The sequence below is a fragment of the Colletotrichum paranaense genome (assembly GCF_030867605.1).
Source record: "Colletotrichum paranaense strain IMI 384185 chromosome Unknown Scaffold_2.1, whole genome shotgun sequence".
Lineage (NCBI taxonomy): Eukaryota > Fungi > Ascomycota > Sordariomycetes > Glomerellales > Glomerellaceae > Colletotrichum > Colletotrichum paranaense.
The window spans coordinates 3,226,880-3,253,505 of record NW_026848960.1 but is presented as its reverse complement, the minus strand read 5'-3'; the positions used below and the strand labels follow the sequence as shown (position 1 = coordinate 3,253,505).

The 26,626-nt window shown below is 53.1% G+C and overlaps 6 protein-coding genes across 6 annotated transcripts; 3 read left to right on the top strand and 3 right to left on the bottom strand.

Annotated features, from left to right (window-relative positions):
• Nucleotides 1-1,623: 1,623 nt before the first annotated feature.
• Nucleotides 1,624-2,700, top strand: CPAR01_02992 (UMP-CMP kinase; the record flags this gene model as incomplete). The annotated part of the gene is made up of 2 exons (XM_060487279.1): nucleotides 1,624-1,858; nucleotides 2,033-2,700. The coding sequence occupies 2 exons, from the start codon at nucleotides 1,624-1,626 to the stop codon at nucleotides 2,698-2,700; spliced, it is 903 nt and encodes a 300-aa protein (XP_060354607.1).
• Nucleotides 2,701-3,904: 1,204 nt separating this feature from the next.
• On the bottom strand, nucleotides 3,905-5,378 carry CPAR01_02991 (PCI domain-containing protein; the record flags this gene model as incomplete). The annotated part of the gene is made up of 2 exons (XM_060487278.1): nucleotides 3,905-4,730; nucleotides 4,810-5,378. 2 exons carry the CDS (start codon nucleotides 5,376-5,378, stop codon nucleotides 3,905-3,907), a joined length of 1,395 nt encoding a protein of 464 aa, XP_060354606.1.
• Nucleotides 5,379-6,460: 1,082 nt separating this feature from the next.
• CPAR01_02990 (uncharacterized protein) lies at nucleotides 6,461-8,681 on the bottom strand (the record flags this gene model as incomplete). The annotated part of the gene is made up of 5 exons (XM_060487277.1): nucleotides 6,461-6,891; nucleotides 6,946-7,315; nucleotides 7,365-7,957; nucleotides 8,012-8,570; nucleotides 8,637-8,681. The coding sequence occupies 5 exons, from the start codon at nucleotides 8,679-8,681 to the stop codon at nucleotides 6,461-6,463; spliced, it is 1,998 nt and encodes a 665-aa protein (XP_060354605.1).
• A 403-nt stretch (nucleotides 8,682-9,084) lies between these two features.
• On the top strand, nucleotides 9,085-9,720 carry CPAR01_02989 (uncharacterized protein; the record flags this gene model as incomplete). Its single annotated transcript, XM_060487276.1, has 1 exon — nucleotides 9,085-9,720. The coding sequence occupies one exon, from the start codon at nucleotides 9,085-9,087 to the stop codon at nucleotides 9,718-9,720; it is 636 nt and encodes a 211-aa protein (XP_060354604.1).
• A 1,602-nt stretch (nucleotides 9,721-11,322) lies between these two features.
• On the bottom strand, nucleotides 11,323-14,973 carry CPAR01_02988 (PH domain-containing protein; the record flags this gene model as incomplete). Its single annotated transcript, XM_060487275.1, has 6 exons — nucleotides 11,323-12,622; nucleotides 12,671-14,039; nucleotides 14,092-14,158; nucleotides 14,209-14,592; nucleotides 14,675-14,808; nucleotides 14,910-14,973. 6 exons carry the CDS (start codon nucleotides 14,971-14,973, stop codon nucleotides 11,323-11,325), a joined length of 3,318 nt encoding a protein of 1,105 aa, XP_060354603.1.
• A 4,517-nt stretch (nucleotides 14,974-19,490) lies between these two features.
• CPAR01_02987 (uncharacterized protein) lies at nucleotides 19,491-23,713 on the top strand (the record flags this gene model as incomplete). Its single annotated transcript, XM_060487274.1, has 3 exons — nucleotides 19,491-22,097; nucleotides 22,150-22,734; nucleotides 22,784-23,713. 3 exons carry the CDS (start codon nucleotides 19,491-19,493, stop codon nucleotides 23,711-23,713), a joined length of 4,122 nt encoding a protein of 1,373 aa, XP_060354602.1.
• Between the last annotated feature and the right edge of the window lie 2,913 nt (nucleotides 23,714-26,626).

The window sequence follows — 26,626 nt, the reverse complement described above, 5'->3', positions numbered from 1 at the left end:
ATAAGTGTTATATCCTTTCACCCAGCATGTATGGTGTACTCACGTACGGCGATAAGTAAATATGAGGTCAATATTCATAGATGAATACGATCTGGCCTCTACAAATCTTCGTCTTGGGCAGGTGACCTCATCTTCTCCCTCACTGTTCAGTACGCACCTTGATGGACACTCATCTGATACCTGCCCACTTCCTTATAGGCACCAAAGACGAGTGAGCTGTCAACAAGTGCCGTCCGTTGTAGTCGATGGCCGAGCGGTATGATTCTGGCAAAGAACATATGTTGGCTCACGGTCCTACATAATGCCATGGATAGCTTGTCCACCCCCCCCCCCCTCTCCGTACAAAGGTCGCGGGTTCGAGCCAAGATCGTCCCGCCGGACCGCATTTGCAGCCGTGTAAGATGTTGACTTACTCGAGCTTTGCATGACCGGCATCGCAGATTGGGCTGCGCTGTAGCATTTTGAAGCCCGGCAAACTCAAGCCAGCATGACGAGCATGAGACAGCCAAGCACTCACATTGGTTGTCAATTATGCTGATGGAGGCCTCGCAGGCACGACGCGGTATAAACGTTTGTTGTCGGGTTTTCGCCCACAACCTAAGTCACGCCGGTGAAGTTTGCCGCCCGCAAATTTTATCCGCCCGAGTCCGCGCTTGTGTTGGCAAAGCTGTAATCGGATCCTGCGGGCGAGGCCTCCGTCAGGAGACGACCCGGTAGCTGGGATGACCACCAAACCAGACTCATGACAAACTCATGCAGCATAACTACTTTCCTCGCTCGACCATGTGATCAGGGAACCCTAGTCTGATAGCACCTTGTAATTAACGACTGTGATATTTCAAGGAGTAATTCTTAATGTGGCATGATTGAAACAAAGTCCCATGAATGAGCCAAAGCACGGAATGCAGCCAAGTGAGACGGTCTGTTGAATAGCTGTAAGTTTGGCAAGCTCCCGTGGAGGGACAGTAAAGGCGAGAAGATATCTTAGTCTTCAAATAAGTTCAGAGACTCAGTCTACCGGACGCAGCATCTTCGCCGTGTAGGAAGTAGACGTCAGCGATTGGTCACAGCGACGGAAGAAGCGCACGGGAAGAACGGACGTCCCTTGGCTTCCAAAGATATGTAAGAATAAGACGGCTTCAATAAACGGACGAAAGCTTATCTCAACGATGTTCAACGATATTTCCACGTGACAGCGCCAGAACCCCAGTACTGCTGCCAAGTGGACATACGTCAGTGTGGTCAGGGGTCATGAGGTCGGGCGGTCTGGAAGCCCAGGTGCCAGAATACCAATCCCAATCCCCAATTGCCCTCAAATCTGCCCCACTCTCAGGAGGTGACGGGACCGTCCAAAATTGTGCCACGCCAACACTTCCCTACCTTAGCTGACCCTAGCAGCAGTGCGTGAACGCAGGACAGGTTTCGAAACCACCATCCACCAACCACCACCACACGTTGTCACTCTTTTTTCCCTCTCTCGTTGTCCTTGGTGTAGCCGCAGCCCTCGTCACTTTGCATTGACAAGCCTCCATACCTTATTCATTCTCACCCCCCCCCCCCCGAACTAGCCGCTTGCCGCCCGCCAAACCCGCGCCTACCTCGCCATCTTATAGCCCCGTCATCATGCACTCCTTTGCGCCCCGTCTGCTCTCCCGAGCTTCCTCTTCCCCAATCCGCTCTTCTAATATCCTCACTTCCACTTCTCGCTCTTCTCTTCGTCTTCAGCAGCGACTCCCGGCGCGTCGCTTCTACTCCTCTGAACCCCCTAAGAAGTCCTCGGGCGTCAAGTTCTGGCCCTTCCTCGTTGTTGTCGGTGCCGGTAGCTTTGCTTACAAGCTCCTCGTCGATCAAAGAGCAGGTAAGCTATCTTTGTCTAACCCTGATACCCCCCAAAGCAGCTTTCAGGCCCCAAGCATGATCTTGTCGCTTTCGTCCACAGGATGTGCACAGAAACGATGTTCCAATTCTTTCAGTAGCTTGATCAAGCTGTGCAATCACGAGACAGAGGCTCAACTGACAAAAACACCTACAGAGATGGCCTCCCTCCCCGCCCCCGAGGCAAAGCAAGGCCTTCCCGCCCCAGCAAAGTCGACCCCGACCTTCTCTCCCGCCGACGTGACCGTCCTCTTCGTCCTCGGCGGCCCCGGCGCCGGCAAGGGAACCCAGTGCGCCCGCCTCGTCTCCGACTACGGCTTCACCCACCTCTCGGCCGGCGACCTCCTCCGCGCAGAGCAAGACCGCCCCGGCTCCCAGTTCGGCCAGCTCATCAAGGACTACATCAAGGACGGCCTCATCGTACCCATGGAAGTCACCGTCCAGCTGCTCGAGAACGCCATGACGGAGACGATCAAGAACAACCCGGGCAACAAGGCCCGCTTCCTCATCGACGGCTTCCCCCGCAAGATGGACCAGGCCGTCAAGTTCGAAGAGGCCGTCTGCCCCGCCAAGCTGGTGCTCTTCTACGACTGCCCCGAGGATGTCATGGAGAGCCGCCTGCTCGAGCGCGGCAAGACGAGCGGTCGCGCTGACGATAACGCCGAGAGCATCCGCAAGCGCTTCCGCACCTTTGTCGAGACGAGCATGCCCGTCGTGGATTACTTTGAAAAGGAGGGCCGCGTCGTCAAGCTCGATGCTACGCCTTCGCCGCAGGACGTGTACAGCAAGACGCGCTCCGAGCTCTCCAAGCGTTTGGGCATCTGAGTTTGGGGGTGAGGAGAAACCGATTTGGTGCTCTGCAACAGAGTTGCGGGTTACAGCTTAGATCGAATGGTGGGGGACTACGTGCACCTATGCTGGCTAAACAGTTTGGCCTGCGTTTCTCCTAGCTTCGCTCACGGCCTGCCATGGTTAGAGATTTCGTCTTCTCTGCGTTGCAGGGCTGAAAGTGAACACCAGACTCCGAGATGAAGAAAAAAAAAGAGGCAAAATGCAAAATTAGTCTAGAGAGGGGTGCGGTAGAGAAGGGTCAGCTCGTTTTTTTTTTTTTTTTTTTTTTTTTGTTGGCATAGACTCCTAGAAGAAGGGCCTTTCGCCATGTGTGTGTGTGCTTGTATAAGAAGTTCCGGAGTCGAAAAAAGATTCTTTTTTTCTCTTTTGTTGTTTGTCTATTGTATATCTAGACATGTACTCTTGAGTTTCTCAACCAAATCCTCGAAAAAGACAAATAAAAAGACTCGAGTATCAAATATGAATCATTGGCCCAGGCTCCCTCTTACCGTGAACTTTATGATGGTTCTAATGCCACCATGGCATGCCTACCAGGTGTGTCGTATAAAAAAAAGCTATGTTCAGCCGCGGACATATCAAGAGCTCTATACATAGTTGGCAGTTGCTTTTCGATCAGGCGGTCGGTCACTAACAACAAAAGGAGCAGTATAATGTCAAGGACAAGCAAGGCTAAAAAGACGTCTGTATCGTAAATCTCTTCGTTACGCCGGATTCATTCGGGGACCCCCCTAAATAAGTGTTAAAAAAAAAAGACCTTTTGCTTTTCTTCTTCCCGCAATGCCGGCAGCAAAGCAAGTCATGTGCCACAGCGTCGAAAACTCGGAATCCATCCCTTTTTTCCATCACTGTTCCATGAAAACAAAAAAAAGCGTTGTCCCAGCTCTAAGGTATGGAAATCCGCGCGGGTCCCATATACGGTCCCAGGGACACCTAACTCTTCTCTCTCCTCGCCGTAATTACAATAAACACGAACGAAGTTTGCTCTCTCCCCTTTGGCCTCCCTGAAACCTTTTGATTCCTCTTTCGCCGTAATGTTTGGTGTTCGTTTCGGCCCATTGTTTTCCCTCTCGTCCCGCTTTGCATCCCCTTGAGCTGTGTGGATATCGCGAGGCGAGAAAAGTCAACTTAAGCAAAAAGGCAAGTTCCTCATCAACAGACCAGAATTCATGCCTCCCGCTTAGTCGTCATCCTCCGTCCGCTCCTTGGGCTCGCGCGGCTCTCTGGGCTCCCTAGGCTCACGGGGTTCCCTTGGCTCTCTGGGCTCGCGCTGCTGGTTGTTATCGCGACGTCCCTGGCCCCTCTGCTGACGGCCGCCCTCGCGACCGCCCTCGCCGCCGCCCTGCTGCTTGCGCTCCGCCTCCTGCGCCTCGCGCTCCTTCTGCGCCTTGGCGTTGGCCTGCTCCTTGCGGATGACGTCGTGCAGGTTCGTGAACGTGCCCTTCCACGAGTCAAGACGGGTGGCGAGCTCCTGCCATTGCCGCGTGCCAAAGACGCGGTAGGTGACCTTATGGACGAGGAAGACCTGGTCCTGCTGGGAGAGCTTGCCCTCGACGAGGCCGGCGCGGATCACGTCAATGGCCCACATCTCGACCTCCTCGGCGGGGACCTGGAGGGCCCTTGCGACGGCGGCGTACTCGATGCGGCGCGAGGTCGTCTGGGCGGCGAGGGAGGCGAAGGTCAGGAGGCGGATCTTGCGGTGGAGCTTGTCGTGGTCGAGGTCCTCCTTCTCGACGAAGCCAGAGTGCTCGTCGTTGAAGTCGTTGTAGTCCTCGAGGTCCTGCTCGGCGAAGACGTCGAGGAGCTGGGAGTAGATGGGGTGGGTTTCGGAGAGGTTCTGGACCGAGGGTATGCTGCGGATGTCCGTGAAGAGGTAGTGTGTGTTGGACAGGAGGGCGTCGCGGACCGCGCGGAGGGATAGCCTCTGGGCGTCCTCGGAGCCAATCTCCTCCTTGTCATCGGCGTCAAAAGTGCGCAGGGCCTTGAGAATGTACTCGTAGCTCTCCCTATCAAGGTGGGGCACATGCCGTCAGCACATCTGATGTTCTCATCCCAAAAGTCTCGGGATATCGTAAAAAAACTCACTCTTCCTTGCCAGCCTCCTTGGCAACCTCGGCAATCTCCTCGTACATCTGTCTCTGAAACTCCTCGCCGGTGGCCCACTCCTCGAACCAGCTGGGGAGGTGCTTCAGGTAGGGCTGGACGGCATCGTACATGGCGTGCGACTTGAGGAAGCGCAGGATGGCCATGAAGACGTTGAAGCGGATCGGGTTCTCGGGCGCGATGAGGTTGAAGACGGTGCTGAGGGCGTTGAGGCTCAGGCCGACGCCGTTGACGGGGCTCGAGGCGATGGGCTTGCTGAAGGCGCTGCACAGGGTGGGCAGGTGCTTCTTGGGCTCCTCGGACTGCAGGACGAGGTGGACCATCAGGTTCGAGGCGGCCGTGAACTCCTTCTCGGGCACCGAAGACAGCGCCGCCGACTTAGCCACCAGCTTGCTCAGGACCTCCTCCTTCTTGGCCTCGTTCTCGACAAGGGGCTTAATCTCATCGGCGATGTGGAGGTACTCGGCCATCTCGCGGGCCAGCTCCTGGAAGGAACCATCGACGAACAGCAGCTGCGGCTGCGCCTGTTGTTGCTTCGCTCCCGCCGCCATGATTGTTTCCGATGTGGTGTTCGGGATTTTTGGGAGGGTCGACGACGAAGAGAGGGGGTGGGTGGGTTTCGAGGTCGGTGGTTTATGCGGTTGATCGGGGGGTTGGAGAGAAAAACCAAAAAGAGGAGGTTCTAAACCCGGAAAAAACCAGACGGCCGAAAGTGTGAGAAAGACAGAGAGAGGGGGCGTGTCGTTTGACAAAACGGAGACAGGGGGTCGGTCTGTCGTGCGGTGAGTCCAACTGCTTCGATTTGCGAAGGCCGACTCGTTCTACGTCGTCGTTGATGGAGGGGTGGTGGTAAGCAATTTTTTCTGCCACTTTCGCAGTTGTGCGAAAAACCGCAAATGGGGCCCTAGGCGAAGGCGGTGAACGAAGCGGGGTGCCAGCGTTCAACGTCGGGCGTTACACTAAATGCGCATCTACATCAAATCGTTCACTATGGCATGCTGTAATTCGCAAGAAAATCGAGGCAATGATATTTTCAAGCAGGACATTCTGGAATCGATATTTTCATCTTGCTTCGAAAGTAGAAAAGAAACACAAATGGCAGAAAAAGAGTTGAAGGCCCAATGAAGACATGTCGTTGGTTCGGCCCCACCCCGTCCATCTGGACCGCCGGTGTGACCCGCAGCAGCCTGGCCGCCTCGTATCCTCTCGGGGCCGATACATCGGTGCGTAATATCGCTGAGTCTTGGCTCCTTGACCGATATACAACTTATCAATCTAAGGTACCTCCCCTGCAAATGATGGGAGCTGGTCAACGTATCTTCACAGACAAAATTTGCATGTTGTTTAAGCTTATTATTACATTGGGCCGTTGTTTCGATCAAAAACAACGTCAAACTCCAAACTTTTGCCCATCCGTGCCTGCGTATCTGTATAGGTTGTCCAATGCTTCACTGCAAAACCCTTCTCTCCAAGCCTGTGACACTACTGAAAACAATGACTGGTGGTGTCGCAAACATAGTATATGCCTGCATGGCACCAGGAAAGCCAAGAACCCAAAACATCGCCGATGCTGTCCCCAGACACATCTCATAATCCATGCTCCCAAAGAACCCACAAGAAACATTACACAACATTACTTCCCATCATTCTTCTCGGCGCTAGCAATGTCGTTCTTTGAGTAAATGCTCTCTCCATCGGCCCCAAAGAGCGGCTCGTCGCCTTTGCCCCCCATCTCCACGAACTCGCTCACAGCTCTCTGCGAGTGGGGGTCAGCCTCTTTTGGCTGAATCTTCTTCGTGTTCTTAGCGTAAATATTGACGGGCTTCTTGCTGTCTCCCACAGGCGCTCTGGTTGCCACCTGGACTGAGTTCAATGTGCTCAAGAGAGTACGTTCTCTGGTCACGCCCCGTCGATGGACGCCCAAGCTCTGAATGCCGCCAACAAGACCATCAGTGCTATCATTGACACCAGGCTGGTTCTGAGTCATCCATGGATGGTTGAGACACTGGTCCACAGTGAATCGACGTTCTGGGTCGACGACAAGCATCGAATCAATCAGGTCAACTAGTTTGAGGCATTAGTCTCTGTGCAGAAAATTTGGACTTTCGAGCCACTTACGAGCAGGGTCGCCAACAGAATCCCAGTACGGTGACGGGTAGTCAAACCTACCGCTTTTAATCTGCTGCGACAGCGTGTAGGGGAATTCCTTAGAATAGAGCTCGTCCGAGAAGGGCGGGAAGCCACACAAGCAGATGTATAACACGACACCCAGCGACCAAATGTCTACAGCTTTCGTGTACTTTCTGTGCCTGCCCTCGGCGAGAATCTCCGGAGCCACATAACTGGGCGTGCCGCACAATGTGGTCGTGAAGGACTCTTCGCCAATGATCTTTGCCAAGCCGAAATCAGCCAGCTTGACATTGAGTTCCTTGTCGACCATCAAGATGTTCTCAGGTTTGATATCTCTGTGAACAATGTTGCGATCGTGCTGCCACTAGTCAGCGCTCGACTCAGAATTACCATGATGTGAGACTCACAAGATATTTGATGCCCTGGAAGAGCTGCTTGAAGAGCTTACGCGTTTCATCCTCGCTCACTTTCTGCCTCATCACAATGAAGTTGAACAGCTCGCCTTCAGGAGCCAGCTCGAGGACCAGATAAACGGCGTTACGTTCATTGAACGTGTCCTTCAAGCAGAGAACGTTGGGATGGCTGACGCCCATGAGAACAGCAATCTCCTGCTGCAAGCCCTCCTGCTTGGATCTCTCCTCCATGCCGGGCGTTTTGGTGAAGATCTTGACGGCGTACCGTTGACCGGTAGACTTCTCGACACACAAAAACACCTCGGCAAAGTGACCCTTGCCCAACTTCTCGAGGAGAGTGTACTGACTCAGAAATGCACTAGATTGCCGACTCTTGGGGTACCGGAAGATAAAACGAGCCTTGTCAATAACAGCGATTTCGTCTTGCTCCTGGAGCTCTCTCCGCTTGTTGCGTCCTACGATTGCTTCGTTGACGAAAGTTCCGTTACTAGACAAATCCTCCAGAATCGCAACAGTGTCACCGCCCTTGTTTTCAGTGAAGATTAAGCAATGCCTGTTGGAAATGATAGGATCGTCCACGACGATGTCTGCGAGTTGTCAGCGACACCATGGCTACGCCCGGAGACGGACGACAGGCTTACCGCACTCTGGATGACGGCCAATCAAGTATCCGCCCGATGCAACTCCCTTGACCTTTGTGCGCTCGTACGCCTCTTCTTCCTTCTGCAGGGACGACTTTCCATTCTGATCCTTATTCGTTGACTCTTTCGCCTCAACAGCGTCAGGCAGAGGGCAAGCAGCTCGCCTCTTCATGACGACAACTTTGCCATATTTGGTATCGAGAGGGAACAAGTATCCCCATACGCCCTCCTTCACCTCATCCTCGACCTCGTCCGAGAGGGCCTCCTTGGTCTCGTGGGCATACTGCGAGAAAGCCTGGGTAGCCTCCTGCGGCGGTGAGGAGATGTTATTAACGGCTTGCGACGCGTCGTCCTTATCGCGGTGGTTCACCTGGCTAGGACGTCCTTCCGGGGGTGTGGCGGTAGGCTCCTTGTAGACCTCATCCGAGTCGCCGGACCTTGTGACTGGGGAGGGAAGCTGATGCTTCTTAGAGACTGGCGTCTTGTGCTCGGGTTCCGGTGATTGCCTGTCGGAGCGGCGGGGCTTCTTCGCATCCAGTTCGGTTTCTGGCAGAGAACCCTTTGGAAGGGAAAGACGATTTAGGATTGCACACCAGAAGGCCGGGCAGATCAGTAGACGACTTACTCTAGTTCGTTTCAATTGGCTCTTTTCGGGTTGAGGAGGAGCCATGGCCTCGATTGGTAGTGTTACGAGTCTTGCGGGATTCGCTCGCAAGTGGGATTTTCCGAGGCAGCAGGCGGGTAAAGCAAGGTGAGGTAAGGAATGGTTACGTCGTCGGTGAATTAATGGGTACCAGGTATGTGTCGATCTTTGGTTATGGTAAAGCTAGTACGTACGGGAAACCTCTGTACGGCCAAAATGATTTGTGCAGACAAAAGTTCTGAGGATAAGGTGTAACGTGGGTGATTGTGAAAGTTGTAACGGATTGGGGATGGGAAGATTGGATGTTGGAAGTGTTGCCTAAGGGAGAGATGTAATGGATGGCGAGGCTCTTCGCATTAATAAACCAGCTGCTCAGCAAAAGCCTGGAAAGGCAAGCCCCGAGGAGTGAGCGTGGAGTGCAGCCTGGAAAATGGAGGAGCTACTGCGTACTGCGGCCTGCGTATTGGACGATCCGGGAAGTCAGTTCCCCCAAAGTGGAGAGGGGGAAAGGGAGGTGGTAGCTTGGTGCAGGTGCAAGTGCAGTGGTGCTCAAGCTACGGCCAAGCCAGACCAAAAAAGTGGAAGAACCAACCAAACGCCCCTGGCAATGGCCCTGTACAAGCTGCCGGGTCCCGTCAGGTTGTCCCTGTGTCCCGGTGCTGGTGAGGTGGTGGTCCTGCTTGTCCTGTCCACGGCTGTCCTGTGTCCTGGTCCTGGGGAGGGTCCCGTCCGCTGGGCTGGGCAGGGCTGGCTGGGGCTTGCTGGACCCGTCACCGGGAAGGTAACTGGGCTGGACTGTGAACACCGCCCCAGAGTCACCTTACCTCACACTGACACAGCTGGACTGCTTGCTGGAGGCAGGCAGGCAGGCAGGCAGTGGAGGTTAGCTGTTGACAGGGCCTTCCTTCCCTTGGTTTTCTCGGATCGAGGACGACCGTGCCAGAGCAAGTGGGTCCTCGAGGATCGAATGACTGCAGTGGTGCAGCAGTTGGGTGCGCTGCAGCCTAGACATGCAGTCATCGGCTGTTTCCTGCGAGCTCTTCTTCTCTTGCTCTCTCAAAAATGAGGTAAACCAAAGCCGCTTTCCCTGCTCAGTTCCTTTTTCTTTCCTTTTCTTTTTTTCGACTGTCGCAGGTCGTATGCAGATCTGGCAGATACGTGCACAGATACGATAGATAAGGTAAGGTAGAGAGATGGTGTAAGGTAAGGTACCTTACCTCAAGGCAAGGTAGAAGTCGTTGTACACTGGGTCGCGCAGAGTTGAAAAGACGATCGCAATGGTGCTTCCGCAACGATGAGTGATACGAGAGCAACGATGATGAACGAGGTTGAATGGCAAAACATTTTAAAATTCCGTTTTCTCGAAAAGGGAAATGACTCCCATCCCCTTCCATATGAATGCCGCCAGCCCCATGAAGCGGAAGCAAGAACCGCGCCCGCGTGCGACTGATAATAGCTCCTCTCCCACTTCCCTCCCGCCTCCGCCTCTATCACGAACCATGTGGCGGAAAGAAGCAGGTCTCATGTGAGCCGTTCTTCTTCCCTCTGCAAACCTCACCTGCACACTATCGCGATGTTCGCCTCGGAAGGGGGGCCCACTCAACCACAACCAGATGATGAAGGTAAAGTAAGGTAGCTAAGGTGTTCATGAATCATATAGCCGCTATTGCCCCTAAGGTTGCTTTCCTTACTATTTACGATCGAGATTTCCCATACTATGCTCATGGACTCCTCACCACACCTTGTCGAACTTGGGTCTTGACAGCGGGTATGGCGAACGAGCTTGACGCAGACACCCGTCCATCCTCCGTCTCGAGTCTCCAAATTGAGACATTCCCATCATGTGCCCTTCCCAGCATCTAAGAGTGACGTTCCCCACACCCCTTCTACCCAGTCTTTTAGGTCACTCTGTAAGAATAGGTGTGCGTCCCGTCGCTTGCTGTGGCTAAGTATACTACGGACCGGAGGTGTGATTCATCCCACGTCAAACCCACACGTGAGTGCTTCACCTGCCACCAAACGACTCATTTACGATTTTCCTTCTCTTTTTTTTCTCCTTTTCTGTCTGACTGCCAGTGGCAACAAGAGTTTCGCCTCAATCGCCTCATTCACTCGGTCTATGGCATACGATACAGCCGAAATAAAATGTTACTATCTTACTTTGTATTCATCATTTCATTACTATTACTATCCATACACACACTGACAAGCACGCACGCACAACGGCCGTCTCTGCACTCTCCAACCTTTGGCCTTCTCCAATCGAGGACTACTACAATGGTGTGTACCTGATCGGCCCTGCGCTGGCGTCTGTCATGGAAAAGAGCACTCTGTACACATGCTATATGTGACAACATCGTCCCGTGACTCTGGGCTCCTCATGTCCGGCAATGAAAACAGATAGCCTCTCTCGCCCGGTAGGAAAAGAAAAAGGACCACCAGACCCTTCAAAACCAATATGGCTTCTCGTAATGACAGTGTCAAAGCATGCCAGCCATTTCCTCTTCGTCTTCTTGCCAGTGCCAACATGATTTCATCCATCGTCACCCCCGGAGTCATCATAATCGTCTGTCGATAAGTGAACTTCAAGAGAAGATCTATGCCTCGCATGCAGTGCAAAGGCAAGGCACATGTTGAGTTGTCCCAGCCGCTCGAAACAGGTAGGTCGCTACCTTTCCGGAATCGGGCTCTTGGCCAGACGTCCTCCCGCGCTTACTCTCTTCTGTAATCGGGCATCTCTCTCCCGCTGCAGCTTTTCGTTGGGACTCAGGTTGCCGGGCAATGACCCGACGCTGTCGTTTGAAAACCCCGTGCTGCGCCCTCGTTTCTCTTCAATATACATTTGCGCACTCCGGCTGAGGGGGAAGGCCGGCATCGTCAACGGAACTTCTGCACCATTTTGAAGCAGCATCTCTGCAACTGGGAATGGCACCGTTCTGTCCGTCTCCGGGGGCTGCCCGGGAGTGGGAGAAGGTGACGCAGGATCGGCGGCCGCCAGCGCCAGAAAAACTGCGTGCGTTCCTCGAGACCTGTCCGTGACATTAGGACTTGCCCTCAAAGCCAAGGCGTAGATCACCTGCTGGATCTCATTCTTCTTGATGGCTGCCAGCAAGGTGTCGTCGGGGTTTGGATAACGCGAAAGTGTGGCTGAAATCGGCTCAACGTATGCCCTATCCACGTACTTCGCCGTAATGAACCGCAACCGCATCTCTCGGGTTGCCTGTGGTGTCGGCTTGAAGCCAGGCTCGAGCTTCGCTTCCCAAATCATGTTGGACACTCTATTTCCAACAAGAAGTAACAGCTCGACAATATCAGAGGTGAAGGAATTGATGTCCAAGGTGAGAGATCGCACTTTGCTGATGTGCGTGCCGAGGGAGCGATGAATGCCACTACATTCAATGCATAGAATAATGGCCAAATTGATTGAAACCCATTCGACTTTTGTACCCGACCCGCAATCAGCGCACCAGCAATTTCCTTGGTCGTTGTCGCGAAGCAATTGAAGCAGCTTGTCAGGATTCTCGTCGAAACTCGAGCTGGTTGATCGATGCGTGCTGGGCCGAGCGCCCACAGTAATTCGGCGTACGGGTGCGCTATTTGAATTTGCGTGACTGTGGTGGCTATTGTGGCCAACAGAGGGGCTCTTGCCGGTGAGGATCGAGCCAATGTCTCTCTTGATGTATCCTGAATCGCTCGGCGCCGACTTGTCTCTCATGATGCGACCTTCGACCGCACTTTGCAACGCATTGTTGATAGACGTTATCCAACTGTTCATATCTTCTTCCGACGTTGCTTGGTAGACTCGTTTGAACTGAGGCGTAATGACTTCGAAACAGAATCGACGCTCAGCATTCCGTGCTTCTCGAACAGATGCCATTCTCAAGTCGATTGGATCATTGTGCAAATCAAGCCTTTGTTTCCAGTTGCTATACTCCGAGAGCTTGCCCTGATCGAGAACAATCCAGAACCTGCTTTGTCAGGATGCAAAATGCTTTGGGGGTTCCAGGTGAACTTACTTGTGCCAACCCTGTTTGTTCAGGTTGCGCGGGTCAACATGATTGCTTCCGCCCTTACTAAGGGACCATAGCAGGCCTTCTTTACGCTGTGTGCTGCTGGCGCCTGACGATTGGCCATAGTCTTTCTCCTCCAAATCACGGATTCCTTTGAACTTTGAGGCTTGAGCAGGACTTCCAACAGAAGAATTGCCGAGACTGCCCGGGGATCGAGATAGCTCAGGAGAAGCCATTGAAAGGGAAGGATTCGAACCCGAAGACATTGCCACCTTCAACTGCGATCCTGTGCTGTCGGCACGGCCTAGATCACTGTCGGAAACATACGCAGTTCCATTTGAGCTCGCAACCGGGCCACTGCTTGTACCGGGTACAGGGATGGGATCGGGCTCATTGTACGGCTGGTTGCTTTTCTCGAGTAGTCGTCTCTTCTCTTCGCGCTCCCGCCTTTGGTACTGATACTCCTTATCGGCCTCTTGTACTTCGCTTGAAAGTGCCTCCAACTGAGGTAGAAGGGTATCGATCTTTTTCGCCGCCTCGAGGAAGCTCTTCGTTTGAGCGTCAGCGTATCGCGTGAGGTGGGACAGAACTTCCTGTTCTTTGCGGCCGCCATGCAAGTCTTGCATGAAACTCGAATAGTCGAAACGCTTGAGCTCGAAGTTGCGACGCTTGGTCTGGTACTTTGAATCACTCTCTGCCAGTTTCTTAGCCTTGACAGAATCGTGACGCTGTCCGAGATATCTTGAAACGTAAGCATAGTAATCCTTGCTTTCCTCCTCAAAGTCACGTTTCTTGGACTCGGCTTGCTTGATATCCACTGTATAGAATTTGTCCAAAGGATCGATCACAATCCTCTTGAGGTTGACAGTATTTGTCCGCTCATAGGCGAGAATCTCCCGGGCAATCTTGTCAAAGTAGTGTTCGATGGCTGGCTGGACAGCATTGGCATTTGTTGAAGAGGCTTCCCGAAGAGTATCGATGAACTCGGAAAAGTTCTTATTGGCCTCTTGCTGTGCTTCGTGTGCTTGTTTGGCCATCTTGAGCACGCGTTTCATCTGCGTCCGCATGTTGCCAGTCTTTTGCTCCAACGATTTAATCGTCGCCCTGAAGACAGGTCCATCGTCTGGTACAAGAACATCGTCGGTGGGTTTCGGGCATGCGACATCTACTTTGATCGGCTCCGACGCAGATTGTGGCACAGGGAGGATGGTGGTCGATGATGTATTGCCCGGCAACGGTGACAAGGGCTCGTCTAACTCGGCATGACTGATCCGAGAATCCACAGACTGGGACGAGGCGACACGGATCTTAGGAGGGGCGGTCAGTAGGAAGGGAGGGGATGGCGAGTTTGGGTGGCTGAGCGGCGAGACTGGGTCTGGAAGAAGTCAGCTGCGGGCCGCGGGTAAGAAGGACGAGCGAAGCCTTACTCGACACCCAGTATGAGAAACTAGCCAGAGTGTGCAGGCAGTGAGCGCGAGGGTCGTATTCGACGAACTATGACGGGATCAGCAATGCTTCATGCTCATGGTCTGTAGTGAGCCTACGCTGCAGGAATTCCTCCATCCACCTCCCCTGTCTTCAATGCTCTTTGGAGGTTTCCATTTCCAGGTCCATTCAAAAGAGACGGAGGGAGTGCCGCCAGTCGCAAAGTCGCCTACCAACTCAACGTTGGAATTCTTGTGTAGATTCGGGTCTGCGTGGAACTCGCGGGTCACCAAGTTCTCTACTTCGCGGGGTGTAGAGGCATAGACGTAGGTCAGTCCGCTGATTTGAGTGTCGGTCGTTGCTACAGTGTCAGCGCCGCCGTTGGTGACAAACTGTTGGCCTTGACGTATAACGAAGGTAAAGGTGAAGACTAGCTCATCGTCTTGGTTGAGCTTCAGTATGAAATTCGGGACGCCGCCGGGACTTGTTACGACTTCGGTGTCCTGCAAGTATGAAGGTCAGCGCATGTCCCTAGGAAGTAGAAAGAGCAGAGGAAGTGCGGTGCTGTTCTTTGCGCCTACGAACCTGAACGAATTCTATGGGACTGCCGTCGCCTAGCGGACGAGAGGCCGAGACTCTGGTGGCGGGGAATGCATTGGGAACGATGTTAACGGAAGAGCGCCTTCGCGGGTTGGAGATGACGAGAGAAGATATGGATACTGCAACGAAGAGTTAGCAAGCGGATGCGCAAGGCTGCATGCATGAACAGGCAAGGCAGAGGGCAAGCAGAACAGAGGGAGCAGAGGGCGGGAGGTCGCACGTCGATTCTGGTCTCTAAGATAGAGGGTAGCCCCGTCATCGGGCTTGCTGCTAACGATGCCCATGATGAGATGTTGAAGTTAGGATTAACGGCGCATGAAGATGTAGAACGTCGGAGGTGAGGCAGAGGCAGAGGGAGCGCCTCTTTGGTGGTCGGCGGGCTTTGCAGCGCGGGGTCGCAAGTTAGCCAGGAACGTGAACATTTGGCGACACAAAAAGAGGCCAAGCCACAGCCACGGGCAGGCGGTACGGAAGCGTGGACTGAGCAGCCAGGTTCGAGACGCTGCGGCTGCGGGAGGCGACGAGGGCCTGAACGAAGGGGTTAAAGTAAAAGCTGCGGGGATAACGGCAGGCAACGGCGGCGTCGAGGGTGGGAGTATTTGAGGGGTGAACGGGAATGAAAGGTTAAAAACCAGAGATGTAGTGGTAGTTGTTGTAGAGTAGAATGGACGGGGGGAAATGAATAAGAGAGTCATGGAAATGCAAAAGGTTGAATGTTGCGATCCGATGTCGACGGAGAACCACCAGCTGCTGGGCTGCGGCACGTCTGCCTCAGAGGCCTGTTGCTTGTCGGTCGCTGTCACTGTGTTGCTATTGCTGAGGTGCTTGCCTGCTGCCGCTGATGTGCCCCCCAGTGCCCCCCCCTCCCCTCCTTGAAAGTGTCGTCAAGGCCCGCATTCGGTTCAAGATACTTGTGTCGCCGCGGAGATTTCCCACGCCAGTCAGGTACATGTACACGATGCATGTGGGCTGGACTTGGCCGGGCTGGGCTTGTCACTGTGGTGGTCTGGAGTAAGGTAAGGTACCATGCCACCTCGTCTGAATTGGACTGGGAAGCACGAAGGGTAAGGTACACTACGCGCCGCCGCTGCCACTGGAAAGCTGCGATGCGCAATTAGGTACATCCAGCGCTGGCAGGGCAGGTGCATCTCACCTCAATCCCCAAGTGCCTTCCCCCGTTGTGACGTTGAATCAAGCCCACTTGGTCTTCAGGCGCCAGGGTTGGCGAAGACGAGATTGGCGCCGATTTCACTTTTATCCCGACCCCTGCCCGCCGGCCTCAAATTCCCATGATTATCCACCCGTGGAACTCTCTTCGTCTAGCCTTTCCAATGGAATACCAAGCATCGGGCTGCATCAACGATAATAATATCTATCACACAAAGAGCTTTACCCCCTCGGCATCACCTCTATGGCATTCAGGAGCGCGAGGGTCTACCTCACCTCACCATCAACGGACACCAAACCTTCCAAAGCCTTGTCAAGTACAAAAACAGCACCAACACTAACACCATCACCGCCAGCCATCCACCATCTCACCTCCGGGTTTCATGTGTCCTCCTAGGTCCTCTTTGGGGCACTGAACAGCATCCGCGTCTCTCCTTCATTCCAGGCACAACGGCGGCCTCTTTCACTTTTTTAGACGTCTATGGTGGGGTCATCAGTTCAAGATCTTCGACAGTTGACCAAAGCGCATGGGATCACCACACCACCTGGTCCTGCCCATCCCGCACATTGTTGGGCCGTAGCAAGGCACCTTGGCACTAATTACCAAGTCTTCATGACAAGCACGAACAAGCAACAAGCTGACTGAGCGCGCAGTACCGCCGTTCCTTGTCGTGCCCCCCAATCCTCTCCACTTTAGGGGCCTAGGTGTTTGCCCCTCCCAGATTCCCAACTTGGGGAAGCGAAGCAAAGCCCGGCAAGCCGCGAGATCTTGAACACCCTCTCGGACGCCATGTCTCCGTCCCCCAAGTTTCTTCTACGCGGAGATATGGCCCTGTCTGTTGGCCACTGGGCAAGGATTCTGTTCATCACGCCGACAAAGCGGCTCTTGCAAACTGTTCGCTTGATTATGGCGCTTTCACCCGTTTACTTATCCAATATTCCAGAGAGTCGGGATTCAACTCGTCAACTTGCGACGACACCACCTGCAGGTTGCCAATTATGCTCCTGCATTGCATCAAGAAAGGGGGTAGCTGATGAGGGGCCCTCGGAGACTGACTACCCAGTCCTCTGAAAAGCCTTGAAAGTCAATCGGCCGTCACTCTCCTCCACTCCAGGAACTACATAGTAGATGCAACAAGCTCTCGAATCATACAAACGAAGTCTCTGCGTTGATCGAACTTTTCGTCTAGCCAGTCGGGTTCAGTCTTGGGTTCGGCATGCTGTCCTTATGCCTACCAAAGTCCCGGGAAGCGTCTCCGCCTCTCTACCTTTGCTATGAGCCAAGCAGAGTCCAGCCGATTCCGAGACTCTCAGGTAAAAGAGGATGGAGAGCTGTTTCAGACTTTCTCTCACGAAAGCAGTGCGCCTGTCACCGATCAACGGGCGCCGGCCGCCATGGCCTGCGCGGCGTAGCTGTTTAGTCGGTGCAAAGCTAAGAGCATCTCGTACGCGCCTTGATACCTATTACCACCATGACTCCTTCCGACTGTGACGGCGTACCGTTCACTCCGTCAGAAGCTTTTTGTTCCTACGGATACAATCCCACAACTTGGGCGACGTCTTGCACGCCAGCATCGGACTTGCAACCCATACATCACCAAATGTCAAATACTTTACAATGCAGGCCTGTCACCTCCGGCTTGTTGGCGCTGTATTGGGTAATTTCGCCTTTCTGACTTATTACGGCTCCAGCAGCCGGGCTCGTCCGTGTGTATGAGATAAACAATGGACCATGCGATCCCCAGCGTCCCAGCGGCAGACAAGGAACATCCCTCGGACAAAATTGAGACGAATAATCGGGCATTGGGCACAGAGAACATAGCGACTTAAGCCTTCTATCTGTTTTGAATCTACGGCTTTTCAGTGCCATTGCCAGCTTGACTGCCACGACGCATCGTCGATCTTCTTGGCCTGATCTTGATAAGACTGCGATTGCACCTGTGTCAAATCAACTGGACCGCTGGAACGCCAGTGTAGGCTTTTGCACAGCATAGGTCCTACCAATGAATATGGCCACAGAGCTTCTGCTGGTGACTAGGAGGTAAGACATTTGACCGAGAAAGGCATTGTGACTTGGGTCAAGGAAAACGCTCAACGAGTGCCCGTGGAGTATCGTACAGAATATGATAAGGACCGGGAAATGATGAGCTGCGCATGACGGACCAGATATGCGCGTCCTGGACGCTCCATCTTTGGTCCGGACGGACTACTGATTCGCTGGACAATGGCCGTGGAAATACCCTTGGACCGTTCGGAGGATGCAGTGGAGAAGAAAGAAAATTGAAAGAACAAGGAGAAAGGTCAACATAAGTGGCCAAGACACATTACGCGGAAGCATGTGATTTGCTGATACCGTTGGTCCCTTTGGAAATGGTCGTATCCGTACGGATAATACATAACGCTATCGCTAGTGACACAACACGCGAGCAATTCCCTTTGGTGTTGATAGTCTCAGGCTTAACTTCACTCACGTAGAATATCAAGGCGATCTGCAGGAGGCCGGACTGAGAATCCGAGACTAATGCCAGACGGTGAAAGTTTTCGTATTGAAGGCGAAATAGCCAAGCATGGCGGCAACAGATCTCGTATCGTGAATGTCTCCCTTTGTACAGAGTGTGGTCCCACGTACGTGGACTTGCCGCCTGAGAGCTTCTTTCAAGGGAGCCTTACACGGCCTGACGAAAGAAACGAAACATCGAAAGTCGGTGGCTATTCTCATGTGGTGTATCTCTTCAATTATCTGTTGGGGAGAGGTCTTGATGAAGTTTCGTCTCCAGCTCTGTCGCAAAGAAAAATCAAAGGTAGAATCTGACCCAGAGCTTGGAACAAAACACCAAGACCCATTGCATGCCAGATGTTGGCATTATCCGTTTGCTCGCATTTCTCTAGATTGAGGTGTCGTATCGTCAGGCCAGAACTGCAGTGACCAGTGGTCCGGCCCCGTCCACGGGTCTCCGCCGGTTAGGCATCATCGATACCCGATACGCCCAGCACTAATGAAATCAGAATACCTCTGTTCACCAACTAATGCCACCCGTCTTACTTGCTGCGATAAGTACCTCATTAGCGACGAAATGTTGCTAGAGGTATACTATTCGCCAACTTAGCCTCCCTCCCGTCCCTCGTGCTGTCCATACCAGGGCCGCTTAGCGCCGCGCAGGGCCGCAGGTACCACCGTGCCACCTTTTCCTGAAAAGTACAAGGGGTCCCGGCAGTCACCACATCTCCTTTTCTGCCAATGACGTGTGTCACCTGCTGCACCAAACATTCACCCCCAAACCTTCTGAGGGTCCCCAAGCGGCTGCAGTGTGCTTGCTAGACATTGGGTCCTTGGCAGATCAACACCACCATCCAACTCTCGACGGCCACCACATTTCGCCGCAACCTTCATTTCCTCCAAACCCCCCGACCTACCGACGATAACTTCTCCGCTGTCGCAGCTGGAACCTTCCTGACAGCCCTAGATCGACCTGTCACGTCTACGAACAAAGTCTACAGCCGACCACTACAAACCACCTAGCTGGCCATTCTGCGCTGGTACGAGAATGACAGCTTTCTCATAAATCGTGCCCCGTTATCGCCCACGTCCGACTTTCGACCCCACGCATCTCCGGACCCGTTACGATCCGCGATCATGTCATCCGCTTCTAGGAGCTCGTGGATGCCGGGCCGTCGAGTAACTAGCAACCGGCTAAGCATGAGACCGAGGGGAGCATCCAGGGGCAACATCACCGTCGTCAGCCATGACGATGCCTATACTTTTGCATTGCGAATTGCATACCTCAACCACATCCTCCAACCGAGACAGAAGCGAAAGCAATATGTCGCCGCCCCGAAACCAGCCCAGAGATCCCACACGAGCGTCACCGAACTGGTCGGTCAATTCGTCTCGTCAGGTTCCAACAGCATCAAGCTGCCCCATGGCTTCCAGAAACCCTTGGAGAAGAGACTTAAGAACGTCCTGACAGGAAAGGAACCCATGCAAGGCTTCAACGACTCGGCTCTGAAGCGCAGCTTTGCCGAAGCATACACAGCATTCACCGAGAAGGGCTTTCAAAAATCCGTAGAGAAGGACCGAAAGCTCGAGCCTTACGTTCTCATGTTCTACTCGTCCGCGACCAAGGCCAACCAAAAGTATGCCCAGCTAACATCGGCGACGGACGACTCGTGGAAGGAAACGGCGGACAGACATATGGCCATGTTCATCAGGCTAGTGGCGCAAACTCTTCGGGACCAGGGGCACGACAGAGACAGGCCCGAGTTGATGAGCCGATTGCATACTTTGGAGAACAAGCTACTCACTAGGGATCAGAACTTGTCTCTCGACGCTGCTCAGGGCGAAGGCAACACCATCGAGATCGTCGTTCCTCCGAGCACCGACGTCAAGGACATGCCGCTAGTCCTCACCGTGGCTCGCATATTTGGTCGATCCAACTCCGAAGTACAGTCTGACATCGAGGCTAGCCGATACATCTGGACGGAGGAAAACGCGATCAAGGACATGAAGAACTACCAGCAAAGGTTGGCTTCAGGTGCACCTGGTGCTTTGAGGAGTCAGGACTTCGATGTCGAGGAAGCCTTCCAAGAGTGGAGGAGAGCTGAAGCGCCGCATCTGTCTCAAATCATTCTCGACATTTTGACTGTCAACCCTGAGTTGGCCAAGACGTCAACGGCTACGATGGATAAGCCACTTCCTGGACGGCCCATGTCAGTCTTCGGGACAGAACAATCGTACTCGGAAATCAGCAAAGCAATCTCTAGCCCTGATGGTTCCCTCCTGAACTTCGACAGCTCTATCAACTTTGATTCTCTATCTCTTGACGACACTAGCCAGGACTTCGAGGAGGCCGTCTACACGTTCATACCCAACGACTCGAGAGCTTTCTATAAGGCCATCCTGAAAGATTGTATGACGTATGATCAACTACACGCTGATCCGGCAGCAGAGTTCACTCCGATCTCGAAGCAGTCTGGCGACCTGCTCATGGAACTTAGCGTGTACTGGCGCCTTCCTCAATTTTCAAGACTAATTGCTTTTGTCGAGGTGATTGGGAAGAAGTTTCTCGATGGAGAGCTTCCTGCCGAGGATCTTCTCGCTGCAATCAACAACGTAAAGACTACGGGTGAAGATGTCAAGAAACCGCCACACTTACACCAGTATAACGCGGGCTTGCTGGACATTGACCAAAGCCGTTGGACCATTCATGATTTCGCTGTATACCAGCAGACACTCCACAGCCTCCACGACTTTCTACTACGAGATCTTTACAACCTAATGCTCAATTGTTACGCATCGAAACCACCCAACATTGCGGCCGTGATGGAGTTGTTGGTGGACCATATCCACTCGGATCCTGCGTTCTCCGTCAAACCTGAACAGGCTCAGGAATTCGCTACTCATCTCACCGACGGCATGAGACGTGCTGCCACGGACGCGTACAACGCTTTTGTGCACGAGAAACTACCCAATCATGCCTCTGAGTGGCAGTTCACCCACGTTGTTGAGCTCGGCCGGGCGGTCACCAAGCTTTCGAACAAAATCCAAAAACGGTACAAGAATATCGGGGAGATTATGGGCGTCAAACCCTGGCAGGTCCTCGTGGATGTGATGTTTCCCAGCTATGAACGAGATGCGCAACACATCATTGAGCGCACTATTGCAGTTGCAAAAGAGAGTGGTGAAGAGATCAACATGCAGGATGGGTTTGACCTCTACAAAGAGCTAGTTGACATGCGCCGAACACACCACGCCGCGCTGCCCGACAAGCCATTCGAGTTCCAGATTGAGGAACTTCTGGTGGACTTCGTTTGGCGATGGGTTCGCAATGCCGAGAGTGTCATGGTCGAATTAGTCGACAACGCAATTGCCGAAGATCCGTTCCAAGTTAAGACTCACAATTCCGACGGCATTCCTTCGGACAACGAACGACACAGCTCCTCCGTTGTGGATATATTTTCCATGTTCCATCAAACCATGGAACAGGTCTATCAGTTAGAATGGGACAGCGACGTCCACCACGCCAGATTCATGACGGCACTGGCTCGTTCTTACGCAGCTGGCATTGGCCAATACTGCGAGGAGCTTGAGAAACGATTTGGAAAGGAGATGGACCGGCCAACGGCGCAGGAGGCTGCAGCTGCGAACCAAACAACACAAGAAAAGTTCATGCAGTATGCTCAGTATGCTCGAGATGCCTGGAATACCAAGGATGCTCCAGAGCCGTTTCAATTCTATCCTGAGGTTTGCACCAATTTACCACCCTGCATCACGTAACTCGCTAACATCATCTTAGTCTTTCGTCAAGCTCAACAATATCGAGCATGCCATGCAAGCTCTAGACAAGCTAGAGAAGTCGATGAACGTCGACGCTTGCGCCGAGGTTTTGCAAAAGGCTGAGCGCCTCGGCAAGCAACAGCCAAGACGACCTAATAAGTACGTCTTCACAATCAAGATTGTTGAAGCCGAAGACCTGAAGGCTTGCGATCCGGGTGGTTTCAGTGATCCGTACGTAGTCCTCGGAGACGAGTACCAAAAGCGTCTTTATAAGACACGCATTGTGTATCGGAATTTGAACCCTCGCTGGGACGAATCTGTCGACATCACGGTGTCAAGTCCGCTGAACATCATCGCCACTATTTGGGATTACGATACCTTTGGCGAACATGACTTTGTTGGTCGTACGTCGCTCAAGGTTGATCCCATTCACTTTAGTGACTACCTGCCTCGCGAATACTGGCTGGATTTGGACACCCAAGGTAGAGTGTTGCTGCGTGTGAGCATGGAAGGCGAGCGCGACGACATTCAATTCTACTTTGGAAAGGCGTTCCGCCACTTGAAGAGAACAGAGAGAGATATGGTCCGCAAGATCACGGATAAGGTACGCTTCCTTTCGTTGCACTTGGATTCAGCTGCTAACTCTGATCTAGCTCCGAGCTCAAATCAGTGCCACCATCTCTCTCGAAACTTTGCGGAGACTGGTCAAAGGTGGCGGTATCGGTTCGCAGGTGACCAGTCTATGGAAGAAGAGGGCATCGACCATGCCAGTCGTCACCACAGCAAGCGACATCGAGGGAGCATTGCAACCGCTGTTCCACTACTTTGACCAGAATTTCGCCATTATGAAGCAGACCCTAACCGACGCCACGATGCTTGCGGTCATGACACGTCTATGGAAGGAAGTCCTCCAGGCCATAGAAGGCCTTTTGGTGCCCCCGCTGTCCGAGAAGCCCTCTTCGCAGAGGCCCCTGGCACAGAAGGAGATCGACATTGTCTATCAATGGTTGAATCTTCTCTTTGAGTTCTTCAATGCCAAGGATGACTCTGGAGAGCAGTTGGGTGTGCCGCAGGACGTCCTGAAGTCGCCCAAGTGGCACGAGCTGGCAGCCTTGAACTTCTTCTACTTTGAGCCAACGGATACCCTGATTCGGGAGTCTGAGCGCATGGCTGCTGCCAATGCCCAGCGCGCGACGCAAATGCTTCTTCAGGAGAAGCACGAAAACCGACTCTCGGCTCCAGCAACATTTGGGCCAACCTTTAGCGGCGGGCCTGGAGCTTTCGCTAGTATGGGCACTATCCGACGTGGCAAGAGTATCATGATGAGCCGAAATCTAGGCACAATGAGAAGAGCCAAAGAAGAGAAGCGCAAAGAGGCCCAGGCAGACCCCAGCGATGATATGATCCTCCGCATTCTTCGCATGCGGCCCGAAGCAACTAACTACCTCAGGGAGAGGCACCGTCAAAAGGAGCGCCAGGCAGCTGCTGCGGCTGCGGCGCTGATTGTCAAGAACAGTGTCAATCAGGGGTGGAATACGGGGGGTGCGTCAGCCTATCGGGCTAATAACCTGCCCAGACGATGAGATGATCGACAGCGCGGGGTGGACGCGGCACAGCGAGGCCGTAAAAGCAGGGCGGACATGGCGAGGCGTTGGCTCTCGACTTTTTTGTTTCTGTTTCTGCTTTTTTACCTCTTCGTTTTTGTTTGCTCATCTCGTTTGGTTTATTGGGCAATTAGGTGGGGAAGGGCGGCAGGCAGGCATACTTCGATACCATTCTGGAGAGAACAGGGAGCAGAGAAAGAGCGTGTGTTATGTGATGCCCGAGTGTGGAAGGAACGAGGCGAAGAGCAAAGGAGCAAACACGCAGCAGCAACCAACGGCCTATTCTTGTTTTTAACGCACGCAGATTTGGGCGCACGCAAATTTTGGTAATGGTTTAACGGCATCACGGGCTATATGTAGATACCCCCCTTAGCTACGTTCTTAACCTCGCCGGCGCCTTTGTTATGGTTTTTGGTTTTCAAAGGAACGAGGGGTTTTATTTATTTACTTATTTATTTATTCTTTCTTTTTTTGCATTGTTTTTGACTCGGATAGATTGGTCGTTTCCAGAGAGGGATGATGATGATCCCACGGGTTAATCCGAGACTTCTCTTCTGTTTAAACGTGCAGGATCATAGGCTTGGTGATAAAGAGTGCAATGCTACCTTTTGAGGCTGTTCTACTTGTTTAACAAGATCTACCAAGTTACTTATCCGACTCTGTGTAGTTGTACATGGTGGTCTGATCCAACTTGAAGTTTGCTTGCATCCGTCCACCAGCGAGCTAGCTAAGATGCCCATCATACATGTAAGGCGAATTCCCCCATTGTTCCTGCCCTATGAGTTTGATGCTCTGCAGTCTGCAGTCTGCCGTCCATGATCTGCGGCACACATCATGCAGAATGCGGCCTCATTCTCTGCATCAATTCGACGGCGATAGAAATAGCTGACAAAGATATCAATCAGGTTGAGGTTGGGCTGCCAGGACTCTAGGAGAGAGAAGAGTGTGTATGTGTGTGTGTGTGTCCTGCAGGTCTGAACCTTGTCTCCTGTCCAAACGGAAAGGAGGAACAGGAAGAAGAAAAAGAAACGGCAATGGAGCAGCAAACGGAACCATCGAGGAGAGTCCTATTACAGAGACAAGTCGAGTCTCTTGAGGGTGTTTATATGTCGAGCAGCAGATGATCTTTGATAACTTGGAATCCAATTCGTATAATCAAAGGCATCGCTCATGAAGCGGGACAGCAGAGCCATTCCTGAGGGCTATACTGCATACTTCCAATATCCCAGAACAAAAAAGGTTCCTCAATGACGTCTACAGTCCCCGTGGCACCCCGCCCTTGGGGGCGCAACCTACCCTGTCAACTATGCGATGCGACGGCGGTCTGCTTGTTAGAGGAGCCTGCCGGGGCCTTTCAAACTATTATCAGACATCGAGTATAGCGTTGCTAGGGTATCACGAATGAAACATCCGTTCCGTTCATCACGTTCCTACTGCGTAGATATACCTCTTTGCTAAGCTTAATGGCCATAGGTGTTAGGTGTTAAAGCTCGAGTTTAGCTCGAGGAGGGGGGGGGGGGGAAGAGGAGGGGTCTTCACAAGGAGCTTCATGAGAGCTTCACTGTGACCCTGGCATTGTAGGGCTCTTGGCACTGCTCTCCCAGAAGCACCATCATGCCGTCCCAGCAGCACGGTCGAACACGGCCAGACATCGGTACACTTATACCAGAGTAATCCTCCAGTGTGTTCGTTTCATCACGAATGATGCTCCCCGGGGCCGAGAAACGTCGTCATACGCATATGAAGTGACGGAGGGATAGGCGGAAGGGTCTCGACCACCGTCACACACGTTCTCCCGTATGCGCCATCGAAGCTTGGGGAACGGCCCGGAGCCCATGCAACAGACGACTCCGCAAGACGGCCGTCCGCGGAGGGGTTCGAGAAACGGTCGAGAACGGCCCTGAGAGGTAGAGGACCTACATAAAGAAGGGAGGGTGGGGGGTAGGTTACGGTGCATCGATGCCCAAGTCAAACGCCGCGAGGGTCAACCGGGACAGTTCCATCAGACAGGCCCCTGGCCTGATTCTTGATGCGGGCTGGAAGCCAAAAAAGAGGGAAAAGAAACAAAAAAGCTTTCATATTCCAAGGCCCAGTATCCTCAGTCGGCTGAGGGCATCGCGAAGCGCTCATGCGCCAGCCCCTCTGCTCTTGGCTCAATTCTCTCAACCGAACCGTGGTCGCGTGCACGCATGTGAAGAAAGCACACGTCACCAACTCAAAATGCCGCTCAACGTGTTCTGAACTCCAACCTGTGCCATCAAGGGGTTATTACGATCATCCGCCTTTGGGTTGGATACAGGGTTTCGGGGTTGGAGTTGAAAAGTAAGTTGATAGCATGGGATGGCCGGACGCCTGCGGTTGCGGAGAGCTCTATTAGGCAGTATACGGTTCCTGCCTGGTTTGTCGAGTCTTGGGTAATCCTGGGGAAGTTGGGTCCGCCTGGTATGGTCTCGAAGTTAAAGATATAGAGGGACCTCGCGCCAGGTCAGTGATATATATTTTCTCCGAATCCAGCGGGCAGCCCGTTGTGTCATGGCAACTCTAAGCTCGTTCTTCGATGACGTTGCGTGGAGCAAGATCGTGATTGTCTTGCGATTGCGCGCGATTTGCATTTGCATGAAGACCATAAGAGTGCGTACCTTGGGTCGTTGGCTGTCGGTCGGAGTTGTGGGTGGAGTGCAGTTGAATTCTTTTCCTAGGATGATCCCCTGTGCTTGGGCCTCGCAGGTATTGTGTTCAAGGCATGTGGAAGGTTGGAGTTGTCGTCGCCCAAGTATTGCTCATAGCCCAAGGTTCGGAGGGAAATGCGGTTGCTCCCAGAAAGAGTACCGTAGAAATGGACCCTCGTCCGCACTCTTAGACCGTATACGGATAGAGTGCTCTTAGCAACCG